Source organism: Aulonocara stuartgranti (assembly GCF_965226115.1).
Source record: "Aulonocara stuartgranti genome assembly, chromosome: 5".
NCBI classification, from domain to species: domain Eukaryota; kingdom Metazoa; phylum Chordata; class Actinopteri; order Cichliformes; family Cichlidae; genus Aulonocara; species Aulonocara stuartgranti.
In genome coordinates, this window is record NC_138943.1 from 23,234,308 (window position 1) to 23,260,057 (window position 25,750).

Consider the following 25,750-nt stretch of genomic DNA (forward strand, 5'->3'; position numbering starts at 1 on the left):
AAATGATCCATGTAGCAAACAAAAACTGTTGTGAGCCGCCACCCTTATATCACCTTTGGGCTTTTGGAGCCTTGACCTGACTTTTAAAATTAAACCTGAAGGGAAGAGGAAAGAGAAGAATGTAGTCAGTAGTGTGATGACTTTAAATATTTTATTAACATTTTTGGCATATTTATCTGATTGCTTTAAGAGACGACAAGAAAATACAAAAAAGTGAATTTGATATGAAAGAAGAACATATATAAGAAGGGATGTGAGGGCAGGATAGGTCTGTTGCAACAGCTCCTGCTAGACATGGTCACCAAAATGGTTTACAGTACAGGCTGATGTGACAGTATGCTAAATGTTATGTCAGCACACAAGTAGCAGCAATGGAGCATAATTAAATATTTGCTGACCAAAAAGAAACAAAAACATCTGGGATGCACAAGATCCATAAGAAGTTTCTGCCTAAAAACATCTACATGAATCAATTCCAACACCCGCATGGAGGCACTTGTTTGATATCTAAATGTGATCAATATTCTACTGTAAGGTGTTTTGACTTCACTGATTGACGGTGCAACTGCAGCTGATAAAAAGACCTAATTTACAGAACTGGACATAAAATTAAAAACTTTAAATGGTGGCGTTATCAGCAAATGAAGACCCACTGCCATATTTTTATGAACATCTCACAACCTGTAACACAAATGCACCGTCTTCTGCTACAACTTAACTATCGGCAGAGGAAATGTAGAGATTTCTTAACAAAAGACTTTTGTAATAGATTATAGTGGAAAATAATGTGACGCAAGAAAAAAAAGGGTGAACATGAAAACGTTTGGCTGAATTCAAAGTACAGCCCAAGATAACATCACTGCAGAAAAAAAAGACAACATATCATTTTCAAATTTGATTTTCAAATATACCTGAGAGCAGCAAGTAGTATTACAGTATGGCTTCTTTTTACACATTCAGATCTATAGGCCAACAGTCCAACTAGTGAGAAATTCACTTTATGCAAATATAAGGCCTTAATTCTTGCCCTGACAGAGTTTGATAACTGAGAATTGCTCTTCAGAGTTTTCCTTTGGAGACATTTGATATGCATTTCTAAAACACTTAATGATGATCCATAGAAAACACACTCAATATGAGGATTACATAATTTTTTTCCCCCCTGAAAACATCAGAAGTCTCCAATGAGTTTGGCATTTCTTTTCATTGATATAAACATCTGTGATTTTCTTGGTTGGTTGATGGAAAAAAGTAAAGAACATGTATGTAGTTACACTTTGACACCAAGCACTCAAGCATTCAAGGGAAGTGAATAAACAGGACTATGAACCTCATACTGTCACCCAAATCTATTTGAGCTTCTTCCTCTCACATGGTTTTGATTTTAATCATAGCAGATTTTCAAAAAAGGTAAACAGCACAGAGAGTTACAGAAAATTTCTGCTTATTTAAACAGCTTTCAAAAACACAGCAATTAAAGGCCATTAAACAGTTTTGATGTAATTTCAACAAATTGCTATTAAATTTAATTATCTCATAACTGTCAAAGCATGTGGCTTGAACCGTTTCCACAAAATAGGCTGTAATGCCTCCATGTCAGAACAAGCACACATACCTACAAGGAATGGAGCAGCTAGTTTTTCCTGTAAACTCACTGTTCATTTAGTGCACAGCTGTTTCTTTGGAAGACTTTCTGAGGATTTTCTTTCTAAACTACGACTCTCACCACTGAGTGTCAGTAATTCACTGTAAGTAGGAAGAAGCAGCAGAGCTGTGAGGATAAACTCAGGATGGCTGCAGGCTGTGAGAGTGCCATTTGCTGACATGCATTATTGCTGATAAGTAATAGGGTTCATTTGTTAGCTCATGCTCTTTCTGGACTTTCACATTCATTATTCTGTTGAGCCTCTTTTTGACATTTTATGCCCTTTTTTAACTTTAAGATGTTTATGTATTATTGCTACAGCATTACTCCATATTCTTAAAAAATCTCAGATTATTTTAACAATTTTTTAAGATATACAATTTTTAAAAAAGCTATTTTTTAGGCACATATTTAATATTAACTCATAATTCTTATAAAAGTTTTTGCCAGCATATTAACTTATTCTTCCAGCACGAGGGAGCCACACTCAGCTTCTACACTGGAATGACTTTTCCGGGAACATTCTGGAATTTGTTGATTTTTACCATCGGATCTCCAAAATGCACACAAGCTCATTCCCTTGTCCTTGCTCTAATCTCACCATTTAGCTCTCATTTCCTCCACCCTGCTCATCCACTGAGGGGGTGCAGGTCCACTCTGACCTTCTCCCCAGTGCTCATCATGCCAATGGTAGGATAGAAGCCTCCTACAGGTAAGGCCACTTCCCTCCGGCCCACCACTTTTCCATTCCGGGTGAAGAACACCTGAACAACAAAGAAAATATATTAAGACTATCTGCTGGGAAGATGGCATATACAGTACTGTGCAAAAGTTTTGAGCCACCCCTTATTTTTTAATATTTTGCTTCCATATGAGCCAGACTTTACTGCAGTTTCTTAAAGTGCTCTCCAGGCTTTCCAGAGTCTTTCAAAGTTTTTCTTTTTCTACTCTTATTCACTCTAGTCCTCGCACCTCACCATTTTCAGACAAGTTCAAGCAATAAAAAAGTGACCCTAACTCAAGGGATGAACCAGGGTTGTGCCTACACATAACAGATAGCTTAGAAAATAAATAGTTTCAAATGGTATCCTTTTGCACAAGAAAACTCTCACAAAAACACAACTTTTGCTCCCATTTTAGTTGAATCTACATAAAAATGCCAAAGATAACACAGTCTAACAGACATAAAATTGTATATTTGCATTTTTGTACCTACAGTGGTGTTCCCAAAGTGCCATTAGCTGAAAACGTGGCATATGCACTGTGTGTAGTGTTTACTTAAAAAAATGAGCAGATTGTAGAGGATTAAAAAGGAAATAGCAGGTCTAAAAAATATCTACAGCAGATGACCAGTGTATGAAAGTCAAATCCTTAAGAAATAGGAGGAAAAAATCCAGTAAAGACCTGACACAGGACCTGAGAGATGCATTTGACCCTTCAACTGATCCATCTACTGTTCACTGAAACCTCAACAGAAACAGTCTCAGTGGAAGGGTCGCTGTCAAGAAGCCATTCTTAAGGAAGGGAAAAGGCTGGGGTATGCCAAATTACACAAGAACTGGACTGAAAATCGGTGGCAACAGGTCTGAAGGAGTGATGAATCCAGATCATTTTTCAGCATGATAATGATCCCAAACACACTGCCATCTTATCACACTGTGATAAGAAAGAGTGCAGTAAAAGGGGATCATACCAAATACTGACTTTCAAACTCATCAAAACTGTATAAATTCTGTTTTTTCCTTATATACTGTAAATTCATTTATGGCTTTATTGTTTTAATAAACTGCTGCACCTGTTTCCCATTTTCCTATCAAAACGTAAAGAAATGATTCGAATTTTCACACTGTGAAAGGATCTCACCATGACCTTCCTCCCCTCTAAATCTTCTCCCTCATCCTCATCCTCATCTTCATTGTTTGCATACAAATCATTGTGAACCTCAAAGGGCTTAGCAACCCCATCGAAGTCCCAGTCGTCGATCTCATCTGAAAGTACCCAGTAAGAAAGCAAGTCAGAGGCTGCACGTGTGAAGGCACTTTGAAAAACGTGCGAACAATATAAACACGTTCACCTCCGCCATCAATGCTGAAGTCACGCGGAAACATGATGCCGCAGCCCATGATGTCCCCTTCAAGGCAACGCGGCCCAAACGGGTCCCCGACCCCACTGCCGTGGAACAACTTCCCATCATCTATGAAGAACAACAAGGGATCTGATTACAACTTTATTCCACATTAACAGGAGTATTACATAATAAAGAAACAAATGCCGATATCAAGATATAAAACAACATCTCTCATCTGCCAACATGTAACAGTGAACAGTGTAAAGAAATATCCATCGTTCATTTTCCAAAGAAGTGATTCTGGACAAACACACGGCCACTCCAGCAAGCAATTTAGAGTTTCCATTTGACCTGATCTGCATGATTTAGACTGTGGGAGGAAATCAGAGCAACCAGAGGAAACAGACATAGACATAAGGGAGACCATGCACCATTTACACTGAAACAATATCACTCTGAAGTTTACATCTTTTTCCAAGTGCTGGGAGTAAAATAGAGCTACTCAGGAATCAATCAGAAACATTACGTTAATACAACTTAAAGCAATGATCAGGAATAATAACCATTCAGCCCTTTTTAAGATCGCTGGAAACATTTGTTTGGTGCCATTTTCTGTGTCACTGATGGCAACACAATGATTGTGTCCACTACAAAAAACATTGTGACAATGGGACTCAAACATGGGCTTGATTGGAGTTCAGACAGTGACACCTAATCATCCACCATCAGGATCAGACTGAGCACTCTCACCTGCATGATAAGCTATGGACCCTCTGCTCCAACCCGGATGTCTGTTTTTTGGATAGTCCTGAAAATCAAAAAAGAAATTAGCTGTGGCTGATGATGGAATAAATTACTGCTAGGCTGATTGTTTTATTATATACATTTATTTCTCTAAGATGGGATGCTTATCATGACTTTTTTAGACATAATAGACGTCCTAAAGGTGCTGTTCAGAGATGCCCAGCAGAACTCTTGTACTGTTTACAATTATTCAAAGCTGCGAGGGATTCTTTTACCTGAAATAAAACCTGCCTGACGCTGATTTTATAGGTCTATGTTTAGCCTAAATTTAGGTGGTTAAAGTATCCGCACAAAGCCACGTACACAGAGCACTGGAGTGATTGTGTGCACAGTCACAGGTAGAGAAATCGCACGTTGCAGTGAAGAAGATAAGACTGGAACAATACCACAAGCAAGTAAATAGCAGACAGTGACACCAAAAGGAATGCACTATAAACAAGTGTTCCTTTATCCAACATAAGCAATGATTGAGCAACTAGTAACTTAAGCATTTGTTACCTTGAGATAGAGAGAGAGAGAGAGAGAGAGAAAGAGAGACCCTTGTTTAGATTTTTGCAGCAAGAGGTAATACTTCCCATCAGCAGACTGATGCATCTCGCAGGAGATGACGGGGGATGGAACTTAACCTCAGGAATGACCGTTTGATGGATTTATAATGCTCCACTAAAACCGCAGACACACTGAGAAAAACAATTCCTGGAAAACAATCAGCACAATGACAGAGCTCTATTCTCCACGACGTCTGACCCGAGGGCACGGCGTGCCCACACACAGTAACTAACAGCAGAGGAGTGAGGGGGAGCTTAATGTCAAGGGTGTCTGCAACAGCAATCCATTACCTCCCAAGCTGAGAGCACTATCCCAGCTGGCAAAGCAGTGGTGCGATTATGAAGAGTGACGCTCAATCAATTAGCGTCCAATAACTAAGAACAGCGAGCACGAGCGAGCTGGCGGAGAACAACGACATCTGAGCCAAACTTCATTTCATATCGCTCATTCAAATGATGCAATCGCTGCAGCCTGAGCAATTATTACAGTGTTTTATTTGTATTAAACAGGATGTGCACAGAGTTCACATGAGGCCAGAGGCAGTTTGTTTTATCTCTGATGTGTAAATATTTAACAGATCTAATTTAGTTTCAAAACACAGGACATCATTTTCCACTTATGTAGGATTTACTCCACATAAATGATCCTGGATGGATGGATGGATGGATGGATGGATGGATGGATGGATGGATGGATGGATGGATGGATGGATGGATGGATGGATGGATGGATGGATGGATGGATGGATAGATAGATAGATAGATAGATAGATAGATAGATAGATAGATAGATAGATAGATAGATAGATAGATAGATAGATAAGCCAGAGGAACTTGTGCAATCATTTTTTGCTAATCTACAATGATTGACTATTTGGAAATATAGAAGAAGTAGGACTAACTTTCCTATTCAGGAGGGCAGTCAGTAAACATGTTAGCATGCATATGGAACAACCTTCTATGGAAAACCAGATGTAGCGGTAAAATGAGACAATATTTATTCTGTTGTTAGCTTTTCCTCTTTCGGTCATCCATCACTTAGACTGGAAACAGTGAGAGCAGTGGGGCAAATGAGGGAGAGCGATGACGAGGTGTTAGAGGGGCAAAGAGAAGTTTTCTTTACTGACAGATAACCACGGTGTGTGTATAGTAAATTAACCCTTGTATCAATGTCAGTGACATGTGATCATTATCGTGATGACTGTAACGAGGAGCCTCTTACCCTGCGTGCCAGCCCCAGTGCAATATAACACTTCTCTCCAGCATCTGTGATCTCCAGCTCATAGTAGTGGAAGCGTGTGTTCAGAGGCCGACGGGCTTGAGCCAAGCCCACATCCACGATGCTCTTCCCTTTCCCTACGTACTCCAGCAGCTGCAGACATGACCCATCAGACATGTTAAACATGCACAGCTAGTAGGAGAAGTCATATAATATTACATGCAGACATTACTTTGAAAACAGTATCAAGATGAATCTGATTAGGTAGCAAGGTACTTTATACCTTTAAATATGAAAAATGTGTCTATAGGTAATTTTAAAGGATAAAATAAACATGAAGTTGTATTTCACTCTTATACATAAATCCCCAAGCACCTAAACACAATTTCTGTCAATTCACCACATTCAGGATTTGGTGCTACAGCTGACTAGAGGCGAGTTACATTATCAAGCTTCCCTAGTGCTGCAGTTACATTATGTTTAAGCACATGGCATTATCTCAGAATCGAGTAACTAAAGTCCTGCCAGATTTCCAACGTAACTTCTGTTCTGCTAATCTCAAAAACACAGTGAGGTCCATATGTTTTTTAAACAAAGGCACAATGTTGGTGCAGACATTTAGATTTGATTCAACAAAAGTTGAATGGCTGTTTGGGAAACAGCCATTTTAATACACAGTCCCTCACTTTAAGATGATAAATATTAATTTAGCATATCAAAGCAACACAATTATGAATACAAGGATTTTTTTTTCGAGGATGAAACCTCTTTGCAGTCTTGGACTGCCAGAAGTCTAGAAGCCATGCACCAAATGCCGTTTCCTTTCTTGAAATGCTCTGCCAGGCCTGAACTGCAGCCGCCTCCAGTTGCTGCTTGTTGTCTCTGCATTAAGTTAATACATTTCTTTGCCTTATGAAACTTTTGGGTTACTTCTGCAGTATGGTCATTATCCGTATCCTTCAGAATTGATCCTTTTACTTCTATCAGCAGTCAGATCATCAATAAACCCTCTCTATTTACATTCAAGTGTCTCCTGACTGTAGACTTACGTCCTCGAAAGTGTTCTTCACTTGGCTAGATGTTGTTGTTGTTTTTCTTAAACATGGATATAATTCTGTCATCATGTACTTTAGTTATCTTTGGTGGCCTTTCAGGCTTTCTGGTGTTGCTGAGCTGGTCATTCCTTCTTTTTAAGAATGTACTGTTGATTTTGGCCTCTCCTGAAGTTTTTTTTCCCATTTCTCTGCCATCTATTTTGGATTTTCAACCCAACAATGGTCTCCCTCACTTGTGCTGCCATGTCCCTGGACCTTGTATTGAGAATTTCAGAGAACAGATACAAAATGCAAATTCATCTGCGTTATATATTTTGAATATTGAGTGAACAGACTTCACCCGGCCATAAAACGGTTTATCAGTCCAATTACTTTTGTGCCTCTGTAAATGAGGGACCATGTAGAAAATGGTATGGTTAATGCCACATTTTTGCTAAACCCCTTGAATTAAATCTGAAAATCTGCACTTCACAACATCTTGGTTGTTTTGTTTATAACAGTTGTTTGTTACAAAGACCAAAATTACATAACAAAAACGTGTTACTGTCCAAAAACATGGACCTACCTTTACATGAATCACTACTTTCAGAATTTATTGCAAAAGCTTTGGAAGCCTACAGAGATTACTGAGACGTTCCAAAATAATTTCTCCAATAGTTGAATTTAAACAGCGTTGCTTTAGTCAAGTGGGTGGTCAGTCAAATTGCATGTGTAACTCTGACAGCTTAAAAGACAAAACTGGAGAAAGAAAGTTTATCCGAATGATTATAACCACTACATTATATTTGACTGCTAGTGCAAGCATGTCTGATTCTGCACCAGCTTGATTACAGCTTCTGTTTCAGGTTGCTATAAACATTCGCTAAAGAGAGAGCATGTTTCCATCTAACATTAATGCAAGAAGAAACCAGTGTTACACGAACCAGTCAAGCTAAAGTTCATATCCATATCTAAGACCTTTGACCTTTTGGATATGAAACACTACCACTTATTTTATCTTGGAAATTTTATTAGAATTACTGAGGCCAAGTGAACATCTATACCAAACTTCATGAAATTCCCAAAGGGTATTCAGAGCTGGCTGATGGACGAGCTGAAAACTTAACGCTTCGGTTGTCGCTGGTAAAACCCAGGCTGCAACGCTGTGCGTATCTTTCTTTCTATGACAGAAATTAATTTGTCATCTCTGCATTTAACTGTCTGGGTACGAAACAGGGGCTGCCCTGTTTCGTACATGCAGCCAAGAAACTCAGCCCTACTAATTTCATTCTCTCTCCACAGGACCCATTAAAATGTCATCAGAGCAGATGAGGACATGTGCACATAATATGACCATCTGAAGATACCTTCATTAGTTAAAAAAGCCAGAAGTGCTCTGCCTAAAATCTCATTAAAAATAAAACAGTTACCCAGTGAACTCCTTTTTTTTTTTGTCACAACGAACAAGTGGGATTAAATTTTTATTATGATGCCATTTTGCATTCTTAAATCTTATCTAATTTATTATTTGTTAAATCAGTATTTACCCCTGATTAAGTTCTGGAGAAGTTGAATTTTTTTTGTTCTTCTTTTTTTCCCTCACAGCTATCATCTGGATTACAGCTGCTAGTTAATCATTCAGTAACGAAAATGAGATTCAAGTAGATAAAGAAACCCAAACATCTGAGGAATTAGTTCTGATTGAATACAATCTTAAAAGTCCTGCGGCGTTCTTACTGATACCACTGGCAATGATCCACTGTTGCTGTTGTCAGTAGCAACAAAATAAAGTGAGTAACAGAATGATACTAACGTGACACATAATACCAACAACTCCATACCTACTGCAGTAAAGCAAAAGCAAGACCCAGCAGCAGACAGACATGTGCCACAGCGGATGTCTGTCTGCGTGCCCACACACAGCCATTCAACTTTTGTTGAATCAAATCTAAATGTCTGCACCAACATTGTGCCTTTGTTTAAAAAACATATGGACCTCACTGTGTTTTTGAGATTAGCAGAACAGAAGTTACGTTGGAAATCTGGCAGGACTTTAGTTACTCGATTCTGAGATAATGCCATGTGCTTAAACATAATGTAACTGCAGCACTAGGGAAGCTTGATAACTGCCCATCTGTATATGGAGATTCACATAGAATGGCTTTAATTTAAGATAAAGGTTGATCATCTCAGTCTTTTATAGTTAGTCTGACTAATGCATGCGCATGTTAACCCATTTAGGTATTTGCTAAGCAACATGAAGACATCGCAAGATATTGTTCATATTTTGATTTTTGTGGCTAAAATGAGAAATTACTGTCACTAAATAAAAATGATATGATGCTTTTAGAAGGTGTTGTAAGTACATAAATGCTACAAATGGGTCACTTTATCACACTGACAGATGGTTGCTAGGCTCTTTGATAACATCTGATATAGATAAGAATATTTAGGGACCTAAGCTGTGCCTGTGTGCTGATTCTGATTGCTCAACTATTGATTGTGTAAGAGAAGTTCACAAACATATATTATAGTCAGACTCTATAAAGCTAAAAAGTATTGCTATAGAGCTAGGATGCATAATCAAAACGATGAATCCTTGCAATGCTGTGTGTGAAATCCTCAAGAGGCTTAGCCTTTTGCCAAAGGACCATAACATTTTTTTTCTTAAAGACCTGTCTGGTTAAATAAATTAAAAAAGAACTTTAAAACTCGTTGTGCTTTTGGCATCCTAGTGCTATCCTTAACTTGTGTTCCTGAAGGTCAGGCTGGCTGTTCATGCTGCAGCTTGCAGGCCCTGCACTTACACAGGAGAGGGCCATGTTTTTAGAAATAATGGATAAACAAATGTGCGGGTGGCATGGAGGTTACTCTAAGAGTGCAGTTTTTGTGTGTATCAACTGCTGAGTCAAACAAAAACATTGCAGCCAAGCAGTCAAGGGGGGGGGGGGGGGGGTGGCAAATGTAGAAAGCCAGAGTTGTCATTGAACAGCTTGGAGAAAATGTTGCTTATTTTTCTATTGCTTTGTTTCACTTTAGTACTTCTTGTCTTTACAATCTTGAGTATTGCAGTCACAATTTCTGTCACAACATCAACGTTTTGGTTGTAATGTGGGTGATGATGCACTAATTCCATCAATGATATTATACATGTGAGCACATTTCTTATGTTAACTCTTTAATTCAAAGCCCTCTTTTAAAGGAATATACATGCACTGAATAAATGGTTTATAGCACAGTATAGTTTAGCTGTACCCAGCCACATGGGCATAAACGTATAGTATTTGTCACCAGTTGCTACAGCTTCTTAAAGGTTTAGAGCCAGTATTTAACCACAAAGTGAAAGTCTTTTGATTTAGAATCTGTTTTGTGAAAGTGTCCTGGGTTAAGAGCATTAACTTGTTTTATGATGACAGAAGAAACCAGAGATCCTAGAGAAAACCAGCACAAGCCCAGGTGACTATTTGGTAACCACTGAGCCATCATAATAGTTACAAACAGTTACTGTACTGCTATAAAGTTATATATTATCCTGTTTGCCTCTATTCATGATAATTAATTAATACTTAGATAAAGGCTTACACCACATAACATTATGTTATATTTTTTAATTGATTCTCTTACTTTAAATCACTTTAAGAAGACTCAGATGGTGTCTGAACATGCTGGATCTCGCAAGGGTTAGTTAGGGTTAGAGTCATGATTCTTCCTGATTTAGCAATAACATGATGGACAGTTTGAAAAGATTACCACATCCAGTTCAGCAGAACCAGACAACACTGTATGTTTGATCTACATTTTCTTTTTCCTACATTACTTACAATACAGCTCTGACAGACTATTATACACTATTTTAGTGTATTATGCCATTAGCTGCCAATATAGCTCCAAGCTGCTATCCTCAAGAGACATATGAAGCTCCGTTCATTTTCTATTCCACACCACCTGATATTTTTCATTATCTACGCTGCTTTGTTGCTCAGTGAAGTGGCTCATGTTAGGCAATTTAGCATCACATCCTCAAGGCCAACCTGTTCCAAAGGACTTACCGTGCCAGTGACCTTGACATCATGGAGACGAGCCCAGTCCTCTTCGTGACTGTCAACTATCATCTGTCCATCATCCTCCTCCATTCCCCATTCAGCATTCAGGTCCAGCAGCACTTCTTCACCTAAAGAGTGCATCCCCACTGCAGGGTAGAGACCATCGGGAGATGCTGGGATCTCCACATTGCCAACCTGAGCACACAATCAGACAGTTTTTAAGAGATTAGCAGCGAGAATATATGAAATCTGTGTAAAGTGATACAAAGGCACTTATGGGGTGCACTACTTACTTCGTGACCATTCTTGGTGAAAAACACTGTTAACTGTCCATCTTCACCATCTAGTGATATTCCACAACCGATTCTGTCACCTCTGCAGCATTTTGGACCAAACTGCTGTCCTACAGTGTTGCCATTATACAGCCTGCAGAGAGACAAAAAGGAGAGGCCATTTACCTCGCTACAGTCACTGTTTCTATCTTTACAAAAAAATAAAAAAAATCAGATGAAAACGCCTTAAGTCATTGATCTAAGGATCTAAGGTACTGCATTATGTGCAACTGTAAAAGTAAGAAGTTGTGTCATAATCCAGCGGTCCCCAACCCCCGGGCCTCGGACCAGTACCGGTCCGTGAGTCGTTTGGTACCAGGCCGTGAGCGTTGAGGCTCAGGTGTGAAATGTATAGTTTTCAGGGTTTTTATCGGTTTTCAGCGTTATTTTGTTATCGTTTTTATCGTTTACTCTGTTTTCCTGGGTCTTTTCACGTGTGTTATGAATAAATTTTATTTTTTTCGGTACCGGTAATAGTTTTATTTTGTCGTATTTATCCGCGACACCTTAAAGGCCGGTCCATGAAAATATTGTCGAGCATAAACCGGTCCGTGGCGCAAAAAAGGTTGGGGACCGCTGTCATAATCTATGTCTCGCTCTCTTTCTCTTTCCAATCATTTACTGTCAAAGCTCAAACAAAAACACACGATATAAAACTGAAAACTAATGATCCAAAAAAACTAAAACATGCTTGTGTACAGCTGATGGCTTTCAGTTCCAGGTCAGTGTGCCCTTGGTAAGTTTTCATCACTTTGCACTTCATTCTTTTGAAGGGAACATACAGGAAACCTTCACAAAGTACATAACCACACCTGCTCAATAAATCCTGATGTACAGATCGACTATTCTTCGTCCAGTTGCTGAAAGCATTTTATTCTGCTCCTTCAGGCTGTTCCCAAAAGTATTCAAACGAAAGTGCTATGTTTCTGGTTCCTCAATCATGACTGACACATGAGCACACACTGCTAAAAGTGCTTTAATGTGGAGCATATCCATATCATGAATGTAACTGTAAAGAAAATAATTGTCACATACTTGCCATCATCAGCATGGAAAGCCACAGAATTTGGTAGCCAGCCTGGTTGATGATCCAGTTTGTAAAACTGAGGCACCAAACCGACAGCAATCATTCCCCTCACTCCTGTTTCGATTATAGTCACCTGAAAAGACCAAAAGCACTTTTACCATCTATTAAAATCACTTTTTAATGGCAATAAGAAGAAAGTGTGTGGTCCTTCTAGCTGCTCCTAAATCCAAAAGCTTTGAAACAACCTGCAACAGAATCAGTGACTTTTGTTAAACTGCTTCCTGCAACACAATGATCTTGTCTTTTTTTAACTGAGAATTATTATCATTACTCATCTTGTACTATATTTCATATTAACTTGTTGAGCTTTGCATTTTTGTGTCCTATGTTCTTATCTTTAAACTTTATCTTAAATGTGACTTATATTTTTTAGTTTTGTCTTTTTTTGCCTTTTGAATTTTCAATTCCATTTTCAAATGTGATATAGAAACAAAGTTATTATACTTTGAAATGTAAAGATGCTTTTATAAAAGAAAGTGAGACAGTGTTTAGAAGAGCTGCAGTATGAGACCAAGCAGGGAGGTTAAAGGATGCATATGCATATCTTGTCTTATGGTGGCAGTTGGAGGACAAGGCCAATTTAATCACTAAGAAAAAGACACATGTTCAGAAATAACCAGGATTTAAGCTAATTCTTGCATTATGTATTATAATGCTGATGACTAAAAGAGATGTTAATGACTAGCATGTTTAGCATGTTAATATTTGTATAATATAATAGAGATGGACCGATCCGATATTACGTATCGGTATCGGTCCGATACTGACCTAAATTACTGGATCGGATATCGGAGAAAAATAAAAAATGTAATCCGATCCATTAAATATCACGAAAGCACCTCGCAAAACTTGCAACACGCCGTAACTCACCTCAGAACGTTAGCACGTCGGAGCAGTATGCATCACGTGATAGAGCAGCTGTGGCATGCGGGACCTGTCGGTGGTCTGGATAGCATTTGGAGCTTCGCTAGCAACCTGGCATTTCATCTCCGACAAAGTTATCCCCGAGAGAAGTAAAGCAAGTGTGTAAGTCCATCTCTGAATGTTTGTAAAGCATTCCCACGTTAAGCTTAACGAGCGACTGCCTCTCGCTCTCCGGCTGCTACTTCAATCGTGAAACTGCTAATGATCAGCTGATCGGCTTTTCTGTCGTGAGTCTCTCTTGTTTGTTTTTGGTCCACTTTGCGCCAGAAAGAGGAAACCAGCGGCTGAACAACAGCAGCACGTTTAAGCTTGATAAGCTGTTGTTAGAATTTATTTAATATTTCTTTCTACACCAGGATCTTTTTCTAGTAGCTGACGGCTGGTAACTGTGCAGGGGCGGATCTAGCAAAGTTTAGCCAGGGGGGCCGATAGGGCATTAACTGGGAAAAGGGGGCACAAAGACATACTTTTCTTTCTTATTCTCATTTAAAATGTCTAGCTTTTAATAAATAATTATCTGACACCCAAAGTTTTAATTTGATGTAAAATGAATAGAAGTCAATTACTGTATATAGTAACTATTAAGTCTAATATACCCTAGTAAGCTATAGTACTTTTTCCTTTGGGAAGGTACCATCTGTGCAGTCTGCAATTTTGTTGAAGAAAGATGTTGAATCTATTTAATATTTCTTGAAAAATAATTGATTTCTGTGCATTTTTTTTCACACTGCATCAAATTAAGGTTGATTACGTTGATTAAGCATCATGAGGTGGAGCGTGAGGGGTGGTTCTCTATTTTTTTATTTTTGTTGTTGCTGGGAGTTGGAACCCTATTAGTTAGGTTGCTTAATATTTACGCTAAGTACTCTTTAAAATACCAGAATAGGGAGGATGGTGTAGGTCTAAGTTTATTAGATTGATCAGTATTGCTGAACTATGAAATATTTTTTTTGTATACAGGTATAACAGAATAGCTTTAGTGTAGTTGTTGTTTTAAACTTGAGTATGAACTTGCAGACTTGCAAAATGCAGCAAGATATTTTAAAAAACAGTTTTGTTGATTAAAAAACACTATATCGGATTCATATCGGTATCGGCAGATATCCAAATTTATGATATCGGTATCGGTATCGGACATAAAAAAGTGGTATCGTGCCATCTCTATAATATAATACATGTAAAATATTGTATTTAGAACCAATATGAACCTGGTTCTAATGGAACGTTAGTACTTTTGCGCCAACATAAACATCTTTTGTTTATGAGTCCTTATTGAGTCATAAAGTAAAGAACAGCACTAAAACAAATGCTGATGGATATCTGATCATGTATATCCTGTTGTTATTAATACATTTTATTCAACGTGGTTTTACCTACTAGTTAAGAGTTTTTAAGTATTTTATCACAGCACAGAAACTGATCTGAAAAACCAACTGCTAGGGTCCTGCAGGTTTGTTTGCCTCTACTGCAGATTTTTTACATGCTGTTACATGTTTTATTTTGGACTTGCACTCTTCGTCTTTTCACTTCATAACGTTTCCAAACCAACTTGATCCCAGATCTTTGTACAACCCCACACGATGGTTCAAAGTGAATACTCTTAAGTAACGAGCTGGGCTGCACCACTGTTATGATAACTAAATGGTGACCATATGTCATCATCCCCGGGGAACTCTTAAAGGACACAATGCAACTGAAGCACTGCTGGCAAATCCAGGGCAAAGAGAAAAGGAAACTTTTTAAGTTTTTCCCATGACCTCAGCACTCATCTCCTGAGAGTAAGAAGCAATATTTATTTCTTTTTTTGTTCTACTGGAAAACATGTGGGTGAACCCTAAAATCTGCAATCAGGCCAACAATTAGCATCCACTTAATCATTAATTAGTTGAAAAGCCCATTTGTGCAAATTGTATTCTTCTTCCTCCTCCAAGGTAACTCCCTGTATGGGAGTGAGTCACTAGGGTGAAGCACATGAAAGTATCAGTCTTGAGGGCTGGTTACTTTTTCACTCTATGTCAGAGCAAGCAGGATGTGTGTGTGTTGGCAAGTTTGAACATGGCAGATTCTGATACATTCACTGTCCTGGGATTTTTATGTTGTACAGTATGTAGATTACCAGAAAATGTCAAATAAATACAGGGTGCATGACTTGAAATGAGCTGTGACTATTTGAACTATGAACTGATTTGTCAGGGATTAAGTGACTGAATCATCAGACTCAACAGCTCAAAAGTTACCACCGAAACTTAAACACTGAGTATCTGTTTTTCTTTTTTTAAATTACAAAACAAGTATAATGGAGACCCAACTGGGTACTTTTGCTGGTGCTGATTAAAGAAGTTTTCAAGTAAACGATCAGAATCAGAATCTATTGATGCTGACAGTAAAATCTGGCAGCCCTACGAAGAAAGAGGCATTTTGTAGCCTTCGAGTAAACAAACATATCCTTAAAAAACTGCATGCTGAAGATGGCAAATACTAGCCTACGTAGTTAGCTGGCAAAATTGACAATCATTTGCTAGAAATGTGAAGTTTGATTTTGCAAATATTTTTCTAGAATACTCACAATAATTTAAAAAATCAGTTTTTTAATTAAATGAAATGACACTAGCTACCTTTAGATAAAGTGCGTTTTCTTCTTTGTAGCATGAATTATGATTAAATGTGATTGCTATCATGTACTGAAGCTTCAAGAACAAATATTTTGAACCATGGGATCTTTCAAGGTCCTCCCTTGATTCAAAAACATAGGTTCAAAAGAAAAAATGAACCCTCAAGTGAAACCTGGTAAACTGAATGAGCTGTGGCTGAAAATTACAGCTACTGGAAATATGTACAGTGTTGTTTCAAAAACATGCAGGTATGACTTTGAGAATTTGGCTTCAACAGCACAGAATGTAAAAAAACAAAACAAAGGAAAAACCTGCCAAGTGATTCCACAAATCACCACTGCAAGCTGAAACATCTTCGTTTCTCAAAGGCATCATTTTTCCATGAAGTTTCATGATTCATCTCTCATCATGACTCCAAAAACGAAAGGGACCTGCCAAGTCTTCTTGTGTCACACAAAATAAAGAGGGAGTGCCAAGACTGAACTTCCTATTACACAGTTTCAAAATTAAATGTACAAGAAATTAATGTTTGTATTTTTCAGCCACACAGTGACTGTGGATGTTTGATCCTTTGACAACCACCAAAATGAATCATCCATCCAATCGTCTATCTATCTTCTGCTGATTTTCTGGGTTCGGGTTGTGGGGACAGCATTATAAACAGAGAAGCCCAGATTTCCCTTTCCCCAGCCATGTCTTCCAGCTCATCCGGGTGGGGACACCCATAGGTGTTCCCAAGCAGGCAAAGAGATATAATCTCGTCAGCGAGTCCTCAGACTGCACTGTGGGCTCCTTCCAGTAGGTTGTGCTCGAAACACCTCACCTAAGAGACATCCTACTCCAAGCCACTCATGGTGACCAACGACCAAGCTCCTCATAGAAGCTATAGAAACTCTATACAGTCCAGCCACCCTTAAAGGGAACTCATTCCCGCTGCTAATATCCATAACCTCATTCTTTCAGTCACTACCCAGACAATAGGTGATGGTAGGAATCTAACGCTAACCGATGGGTAAAACACAGCCTCACCTTTACACTCATAATAACACACAATTGATAATCAATTTTTTCTCACCTTTAGGAGTCTGTCTATTCTGTTTAACAGTTCATGCGTCACTCGTGAACTCATAATCTTTTCATATATATATATTAAAAAACGACTCATTGTTGAAACTCTGCATCATTGTGCTTTGAGCTTTTAGTGTCATCTTGTAGCATTAACACTTGAGAGAGTCGATACCTGGTAAAGCACCTAGCCACATGACTACACTATTTACAATAAAGCTATCAGATTACAATCACAGGCAACCTCATACTGTATGTAAGTAATACTTAATAAAATCCTATGACAATTACAAGGTTTTATTTCTTCTAGCTACTCTTTGTTTAATATGTACAATTACACAATTGTGCAGTTGTAGGCTCAGTGTATAAATGAGCAGTTTATAAAATGTGCTGATAACTTCTTGCATTCCCAGAAACACTGCATGTTACTATATAGTGAGTGAGAGAAAGCCTTGCTGGCTGTAAACTCCCTCTGGCGCTAACAGTCCAACAACAGGTGCAAAGCATGGAAGAGGAGAGGAGAATATTTTTTACTTTTTTTTTTACATATTTGAAAAAATAAGAATAAATTACTGTAGCAACAACCAAATCGAAACAATTAAAAATTAAACAGAAATTATTATTAATTTGTACTGTTGTCAATGTATTTTTGTGCATTCATATTGATTGAGTGGCCTGAACACAGACAGACTCTGTATGAATACTGAGAGTTTTAAATATACTGCTGAATATTTTACAAGTGCCTGATGATTAGATTCAGTTACTTTCAGGCTCAGACGGGACCACCATTTCTGTTCCTTAACACCACACAAAAGAAGTTCTTCTGTGCACAATCACTTTCATTACTTGAACGTAACTTCCACATCAATTAAACTGCATACTACGGAATGAACACATAATATATTCAAGTCTTCTAAAATTGCACTGTCATGTGGAAACAGGCCCACGGCTTTTTTATTAACGCTGAACTACAATGACAGCGCAGTAAAAATACATTTAAAACATTTTTTGTTCAATACCCAATTGGGTTTTGTGAAATGTGAAAACCTCCATTCACAGAAGTCATAACTGAGAGAAGCCTACACTAGAGAAAGTCTACAGAAGTCTTCGATTTAAAAAAAACAAACAGTGAAAACAGTCCAGCTCAGAAATGAAGAGGGTGGCAGAAAACTTGTTGGACTTTCCAACATTACATCATCAACTAATCAACAGTAAGAGTGAACTCACAGCAGTAAGAGTGAACTCACAGCAGGCAATCCACACTGTGCCTGAGCATGTTTAACCCCCCTAAGATCAGTGTGTTTGGCCAGTGTGAGTGTGAGAAAAACTGGGCACAGGTACAGTTCAGTTGGCAGGGAATTAGTGTATGAGCATGGGAATAATAGTTTTATTACAAAGAGCTTGTTAATTTCTAATTAACAGATGTACAGGTAAGGTGAGAGGACAGTGTGTGACCACTTTCAAAAGTCAATTAGAGAGAGAGAGAGCAAGTTTCTGAGACAAATTGAAGCGTACACACACCCGTTTCTTTAGGTGTAGTGTGAGTGTATGACAGCAGACGAGAGGGGAAATCCATGAAATGATGCCTGATGTGAATACACCCAAGAATGGTTCCCAACTGTGGCCATTAAAACCATATAGCTGGTCCCAATTTCAGTTCTTTAATGTGGCAATCAATCCAAGATATCATGGTTATGGACACGTACATTGTGTTGCAGAATAGGCAAGACAAGTGAAAACACAAACATCAGCGAGGTTACAAAAATGATCACAATGGTGTTTTAAGTAAACGCATAAGTTGGTGCACTTACTTCAAAATAGCGGTTTCTTTTCGACAGTGGCCTGGCCGCCACAAAGCAGCCAACTTCATCTGAATTCCCATGATACCTACAAAGAGATCCGTAATAATCAGCACTTAAGTGAAATCGGATGCCAAATCAGTAGAAAGGTTCTCTTCCATCTCCCAAAGTGGCATTGCTTTTACCTGAGTACGTCACCATCTCTCAACATCCTTTTGAGTCTCTCCCGGTAACGCACAGCTCGCACCTCACGAATTTCTCGTATTCGCCTCCTCCAGTTTAGAAAGCGATAATGAAGGTTTATGTCGTCCATGTCTGAAAACCATCACAATCTAGAACACAAAGAGCACATCTGAGATAAAATACTTGGTTTTAAAACACCAAAAGTTACTGTAAAAGTGGACCACTCCACCAAATTATGAACAAGAAGTGTTGTTATGCTGACTCTATCGTTTACAAGGCACAGAGGTTTAGTTACTATATAACTGACATGAGTTTATGAGGAAAAAATAAATATAAATGCAGTCACCAAAAGTATAAGTTTGGGAAATTCAGGGGCAGCACAGGACCTCCTTAATAAAACAGTAATGATTTCTGACCACAATATTGTGCAATCAAACAATACGAAGGACTTGGGTTTGATCCTCAGGCCAAACCCTTCCTGTGAGGAGACTCTGTTTTTCCGTTCACATTTAATCCTACTTTCCAAAGACAAGCAAAGGCCTGGACAGGGACTTCACCCTGCCAACAGGCACGAACGTGAGCCCCCCCATTGTGTTGGCCCGTGACGGACAGGTTTTTCCCGTGGGCGACCTACACGCTAACCGAACTGGGGCTGACTCAAGAATAGACTGTCTCATCTCAAGATTCCCATGAATACATGACTCCCAGATTCACTTTGTCTCTTGCTCACTTTTCTTTATTACGTGCTGATAATATAAAGGCAAATCACTTACTAGTAAAAGGATGCGAGTACACATATTTTTTCCTAAACTATACTTTATTCTTATAATATTCAGATTACTATCAAACAAGACAAAAAACTGAAACTGAAAAGCTTAAAAAGCAGGAGTTGAAACAGAAAGTTTTGTATTATAAATGACAAATAGATTTGCACTTCACCTGTTAGTTACCCAATCGGCTGATGTCTCAGGTCTACCTCGGTGATACTACTTTCTAATATTATAAGAATATTATAAGAAAGTAATAATATCAAGTCTATAATCAAAGCCGTGCCGACTCACGTGACATTACACACAAAGTTATATTTTTCTTTTTTGAAATTCAAATTCACCCTTTACTATAGAGGTATATTTGTCGTGAACGGTGATGTGGATATTTTCTTTTCACTGAGTCAGAGGTGGGTCATTATACAGACATGCGCAGAGTTGAAAAAGTCTAAAAATGCTGCCATACACTACTGAAACCTTTGTAAAATACGAGTCACTATCATGCATATAATATATATGCGTGCGTTTTTTTGTTTTGCCAAAGAAAATAAATATGAAAGCCGTAAGGTCGTACTATCACTTTGTTTCCTGCCTTTTAACCACTACGATTTACTAATTTACGAGCCTTCCCCAAACACGACACTGCATTTGCCAAACTACAGACAGGACTCTGTTGGCCGGCTAGCTGCTTCAGCGCCACAACATTATGTCGCTTTGTGGCTGATTATATGACGTAAACATGGATACAATAGAGTTTATACCCACACTATTCAAAGTCCTCCTGTCTTATAATGATTCCTTACTGTTTTATAACTTGTAACGCGTCGTTCTTCGGCTTTTCTTCCAATTTTAAGGAGGTGAACTATGCCACTTTATGCAAAGCCAGCGCTGTCGGAAGTTCCGCCTCCTCGACCAATCAAACGTGAGGATGAATACGGAGAGAAATATTTAACCTGCGCAGTGCCGTGAGACAGCGATGCCGTTTGTAGTTTTTTTTATTTTCCCCCTTTTGATTTTACAGTTTGCGTTTTTTACGTCTACATCCAACTCTCTTTGCATATGATAAGAAAAGAAGTAGCGTGACCGACTCAACAATACTTTAAAAATAAAATAAAATATATGTTTTACTTTATAAATGGTTGGTTTTGCTTTATTTGACCAGGTAGGTAATTATTTTGCTCCTAGGAACAGACTCTGAAGTATTGGTTTTAGAGCATACAAAACGATGTTGGGATGTAGGCTGGGTACCCTGCTGAACATTCCCCTGCAGATACAAGTGGTCCTTGATATATATATATATAAAAATCAAAATACCATATATATTATTGTCTAAGGAGCTTGGAAAGAAAAGCATCTGGACCTCTTTTAGTTTCTTGAAACTTCTCATCTGAGAAGCTTCTTCAGATCTAAGAGCAATTGGTGGAGAATCCCAGCTTTTTAAGCCCTATTGGGAGTGTACCTAAGAGGGTCCGGGACCCTGGTAATTCTTAGTTTTAAATTGAATTTATTTTTATTCCACGTGTTTATGAATTTAGTTAAACATATTTCATTTTCACTTTGTAACAGATATTTTAATATTTTAATCTAGTGGATTAGTGGCTCTGTGGTGTAATAGTCAACACATTCACCAAGATTCCCAATCCATTCGAACCTCAGGGGTTCAAAAGCTCCTAGTAGTCCCAAGGCTGGATAAATAGGAGGGTTGTATTAGGAAGTTCCTCTGGCATAAAATCCGTGCCAAATCAAACATGTGGATCCATCCGCTTTGGCAACCCTTTGGGAAATAAGGGAGCAGCTGAAAGTACCTTATTTATCTCTTTTTTGGATTATTTTCTTGATTTTGAAATTTCAAGCAAAACACTGCATCCCCCTCACAGCTTCTTATGAAGTTGAACGTCAGTTTGCGAGCTGGTTTACAATTGTATAAACCGGCATGGAAAAAAATTGACATAAACACTGAACTTAAGAGTAAGTTTGCTTCTGGTGGGGAAAATGAAAGCAGAAACCTACAAGTCCTAGCAACCATGAGATATTAAACGTATCAATTTTATGGCAAAATACTTTGATCCTGTCCTTTAATTTCATGTGTTTGTGATTCACAAATGCGGAATTTACAGGGCGGGACTTTTAGCTTGTGGCTATTGATGTCTTAGTCATCTTGCCTTCAGCGGCACTCCTTCAACCTTCCGGTGTCAATCAGTGTCAGCTTCAGCCCTGAGAATCTGTAAACACACTCTGAGAACACACTGTCGATTTAGCAGATAGCGTTTAAAAAAAAAAGTAGTGACAATATCAATAAAAAGGTTGGAGGTGTTGGAGTGCCAAAATGCTTTTACTGTTGTTAACAGAGAAAAACTTCTATTATTTGGAGTGTTTTTTGAGGCTATAAAGCCAGATTTATTCCTTGTTTTAACTACTTTTACTTATTTTTTTATTATTTTTTTATATTCAAATCATTTTAATATTAAATTCTGCTAGAGATTTGAATGCCATTGAAAACCGTGGTGTAATGAAACTAAATTTATGCTGCAGAAAATAAAGTGTCTTTTTCATCTTTTAGCCCTACCATGATTGACTGGCCATAATAAAGCAGCACCTCCGTAAAAATATGACGATGATAAATGATCCTCTAAGTGGGGAAAAGGCAGAGCAATGGTATAGCAAACGCAGCATCACTTGTGATTTATGTCAATGTAGGAAACATAGCTATCCAGTGGCATGACAGGCAACAAATGGCATGAGCGTGCGTGAGCACGTGTATGTGTCAGAGACAAGTCAAATGGGGTGTGCTCAGCTGTGTGGAAATGAGAGTCAAGCTAACATTCTCCATCACGTATCCCTCCCATACCTTTCCTCTTTAAAAGCTGCTGTCAGTGGCGTCTGTCAGCTGCATTATCACTTGCTGCTCTCAGCTGGAGCAAATTATCCAAAACTGGGAACAGAGTTAGAAAAGGGAATCTTGGAACCGTTTATTACTGCTACGAGGCTGCACTGGAACCATTTATTAGCAGACAACTTTTAGTGTAAGATGTTGCTGTGTTTAAACATCCTGGTGCTGGTCCTCCTGCAGCTGGCTTGTTCAAGCCCACTGACCACACCGTCCAGAGGATGTCCTACCTGCAGAGGAAAGCACTCACAGAGGCAGCCGTCTGTAGAGGTAAATGCCACAACTTTGGCTCTTGGAGAGCCGTGTGGCGTCTACACTCTGAGCTGCGCCCACGGTCTGCGTTGTGCACCTCCAGACGATGAGCCAAAGCCCCTGCGTGCCCTGCTGGAAGGCAGAGGAGTCTGCAGTAATGCCAGTAGCACCAGCCCGACTAAACCGGTCCATGTTGCTGGTAAGTTTCAGCTTACTTTTTTGGGAGAAGCTATGATTTAATCAGTGAGAGAGAAACATTATGGATTTAGGAGTAATTGAATACTTATTATTATTATTTTGCTGTTGTTGGCTGAGATACAATCTTAAATATCACATTTATCTCGAAAGTTAAATGCTTTTAACTCACTGCTTTTCAGGTTATTATCATGTTATAATGGAAATTGGAGTATGACTAGAGAAATCAACATGTGTTACCAAGCAAAAGATCTCAAAATGTGTGAAATCTTCCTCAATTTAATGGCATAAACGCTAAAATTTTAAAAACTGATGTTCTTGTTTGTTTTTATTTGCTTTCATACACTAGAAAGTACACCTACTGAGAATCCAGATGAGGTAAAAACGCTCATCCTGTACTGTATATCTATGTTTAAAAAACAAAACAAAACAAAAAGAGCACATTCCTGACAGTGAATTAAAGTAGGCATTACATATATCTGGTTAACTCTGTTCCTTCTCTCAGGCTCCATGCCGTCAGCTGCTAACGACAATCATCGAAGGTCTTAATGCCCATTTATTTACGTCAAACCATGATATCTACATGCCCAACTGTGACAAGCGTGGTTTCTTCAGAAAGAAGCAGGTGAGTCTCCAAATTAGATGATTTATAGGAAAAAGGGCTGATCTCACATTGATTCTATAGAGACCAGACATCTTTGCATTTAACTCTTTACTATGTCTGTTGTGTTTTCGGCAGTGTTGGTCATCTCGAGGTGGGCGGCGGCGAGGAAAGTGTTGGTGCGTTGACAAGAACGGAATGCCCCTGTCTACAAACACTAAACAGAAGGGTGGTCTGAGCTGTTAAATGCAACGAGGAGGCTGAAGCTTCAGTCCCTGTGTGAGATTACGATGAAGGCACACCAGACCAGTAAAGGGACCGAACACAGTGCCTCTTATGTGACTGTGCGCCAGCAGAGAGAAGGACATCGCTATTACAAGGCTGTTTAACAATCAGGTGAAACTTTAGTGTCCATGCGCCCTCTGCTGAACACATTAAAACTTTATTGGTTTGATGTCCTTTCATGTTAACCCTCATAACACGCGGCCATTTAAAAATGCTGTTTGCTTTTGAAGGGAAACCCCATTTGTTCTAACATGAAACTGATTCTAAGTATTGTAAATGACAGCTATTGATTATTGGATTGATTAACCATAAATCAGTTATGATTTTTTTCTTGAAAAGAATATCTATGTAAGCATAGAGAGGCACATTTTCGGCATCCACCAGTGGCACATCGTGTTATTAATGCAAGTTTAGAATTTTATAGACTGACTGATCACTAGAAAAAAACTCTTTTCCAATTATAGCTAAAACCTCCAGGGCTGATTAAAGAAGCAATAAATTTGGTTAGGTGAGTGTCTGAGGAATCAGCCTCAGTGGGTTCAATTATATTCTCAAAGTGGAGAAAAACAAAATAATTTTATCCCGAAACACTTTGTTATTAGGAATGAGTCCTGCACACTGGTGTATGCCAGCTTTTAGTCCCTTTTTCTCCTCTTCCTCTCTAATCAGCTCAGGAGAAAGTCTTTTCCCCCCCATTTTGACACCCAGTCGAACCCACAAAAGCAGTTATTTAAGGTAATTTAACTTCATAAATTTCTCAATCCAAACAATAAGTTTAGAAAATATGGTCTGTCTTTTTTTTTTAATTTGTTTTTGTATCTTTTCAGTGTATTTATATATATTTTCCATATTTTTTTTAAACTTTGAAACCACTGTAATTGTACAACTATCAATGCTGTAAAATATCTCAACATGTAATCCTATTTATGTTACTTCGGATATGATATTCTATTTATGTTAACACTGATAGCGCCATTAGTGATTAAGGACTTGGGGGCATTTTTAATTTTCAAGACTGATATACGGCGAAACACAGTATTACAAAAATAAATGTAAGATTTTTATTGGTTATTATATTAAAGATTTTTTAAAATAAAACATGTTTTAGTTTTTTAATTTATCTGGCCCTTTAAACAGGAAGTCTCAGCTCTTTAGTCTAGTGGTTCCTGCAACCACAATAGAAAGAATATTATGATTTGCTGCAACAAGGGTGTCAAACATGTGGTCTGGAGGCCCGAACTGGCCCGTGGAATGGTCCAATACGGTCCACCTGGTGGTTTTGTGAAGTGTAAAAATTACAGCTCCCACTGTAATTTGCACCAGAAAGTACTGTGTTACAAGTCTTAGTGGTTAACAACCAAGCAGGAAGCATAGGGTTGCACTGGCCCCACAATGCTTAT

The 25,750-nt window shown here is 38.5% G+C and overlaps 2 protein-coding genes across 3 annotated transcripts; one reads left to right on the plus strand and one right to left on the minus strand.

Moving 5' to 3' along the window:
• Window positions 1-137: 137 nt before the first annotated feature.
• Window positions 138-21,054, minus strand: LOC309706163 (SPRY domain-containing protein 3-like). Of its 2 annotated transcripts, none has more exons than XM_082532449.1 (11): window positions 20,934-21,054; window positions 19,366-19,512; window positions 19,193-19,268; window positions 12,729-12,853; window positions 11,655-11,787; window positions 11,368-11,556; window positions 6,288-6,437; window positions 4,464-4,521; window positions 3,720-3,839; window positions 3,509-3,633; window positions 138-2,409 (listed from the first exon to the last, which is right to left on the minus strand). In XM_082532449.1, the coding sequence occupies exons 2-11, from the start codon at window positions 19,491-19,493 to the stop codon at window positions 2,275-2,277; spliced, it is 1,239 nt and encodes a 412-aa protein (XP_082388575.1). In that variant the 5' UTR covers window positions 19,494-19,512; window positions 20,934-21,054; the 3' UTR covers window positions 138-2,274. The 2 variants fall into 2 exon arrangements, with proteins under 2 accessions (XP_082388575.1, XP_082388576.1); XM_082532450.1 differs by having other exon boundaries at window positions 20,896-21,053.
• A 1,898-nt stretch (window positions 21,055-22,952) lies between these two features.
• Window positions 22,953-25,458, plus strand: LOC309707536 (insulin-like growth factor-binding protein 6). Its single transcript, XM_082534906.1, has 4 exons — window positions 22,953-23,468; window positions 23,814-23,842; window positions 23,970-24,089; window positions 24,204-25,458. Exons 1-4 carry the CDS (start codon window positions 23,159-23,161, stop codon window positions 24,309-24,311), a joined length of 567 nt encoding a protein of 188 aa, XP_082391032.1. The 5' UTR covers window positions 22,953-23,158; the 3' UTR covers window positions 24,312-25,458.
• Window positions 25,459-25,750: the final 292 nt, after the last annotated feature.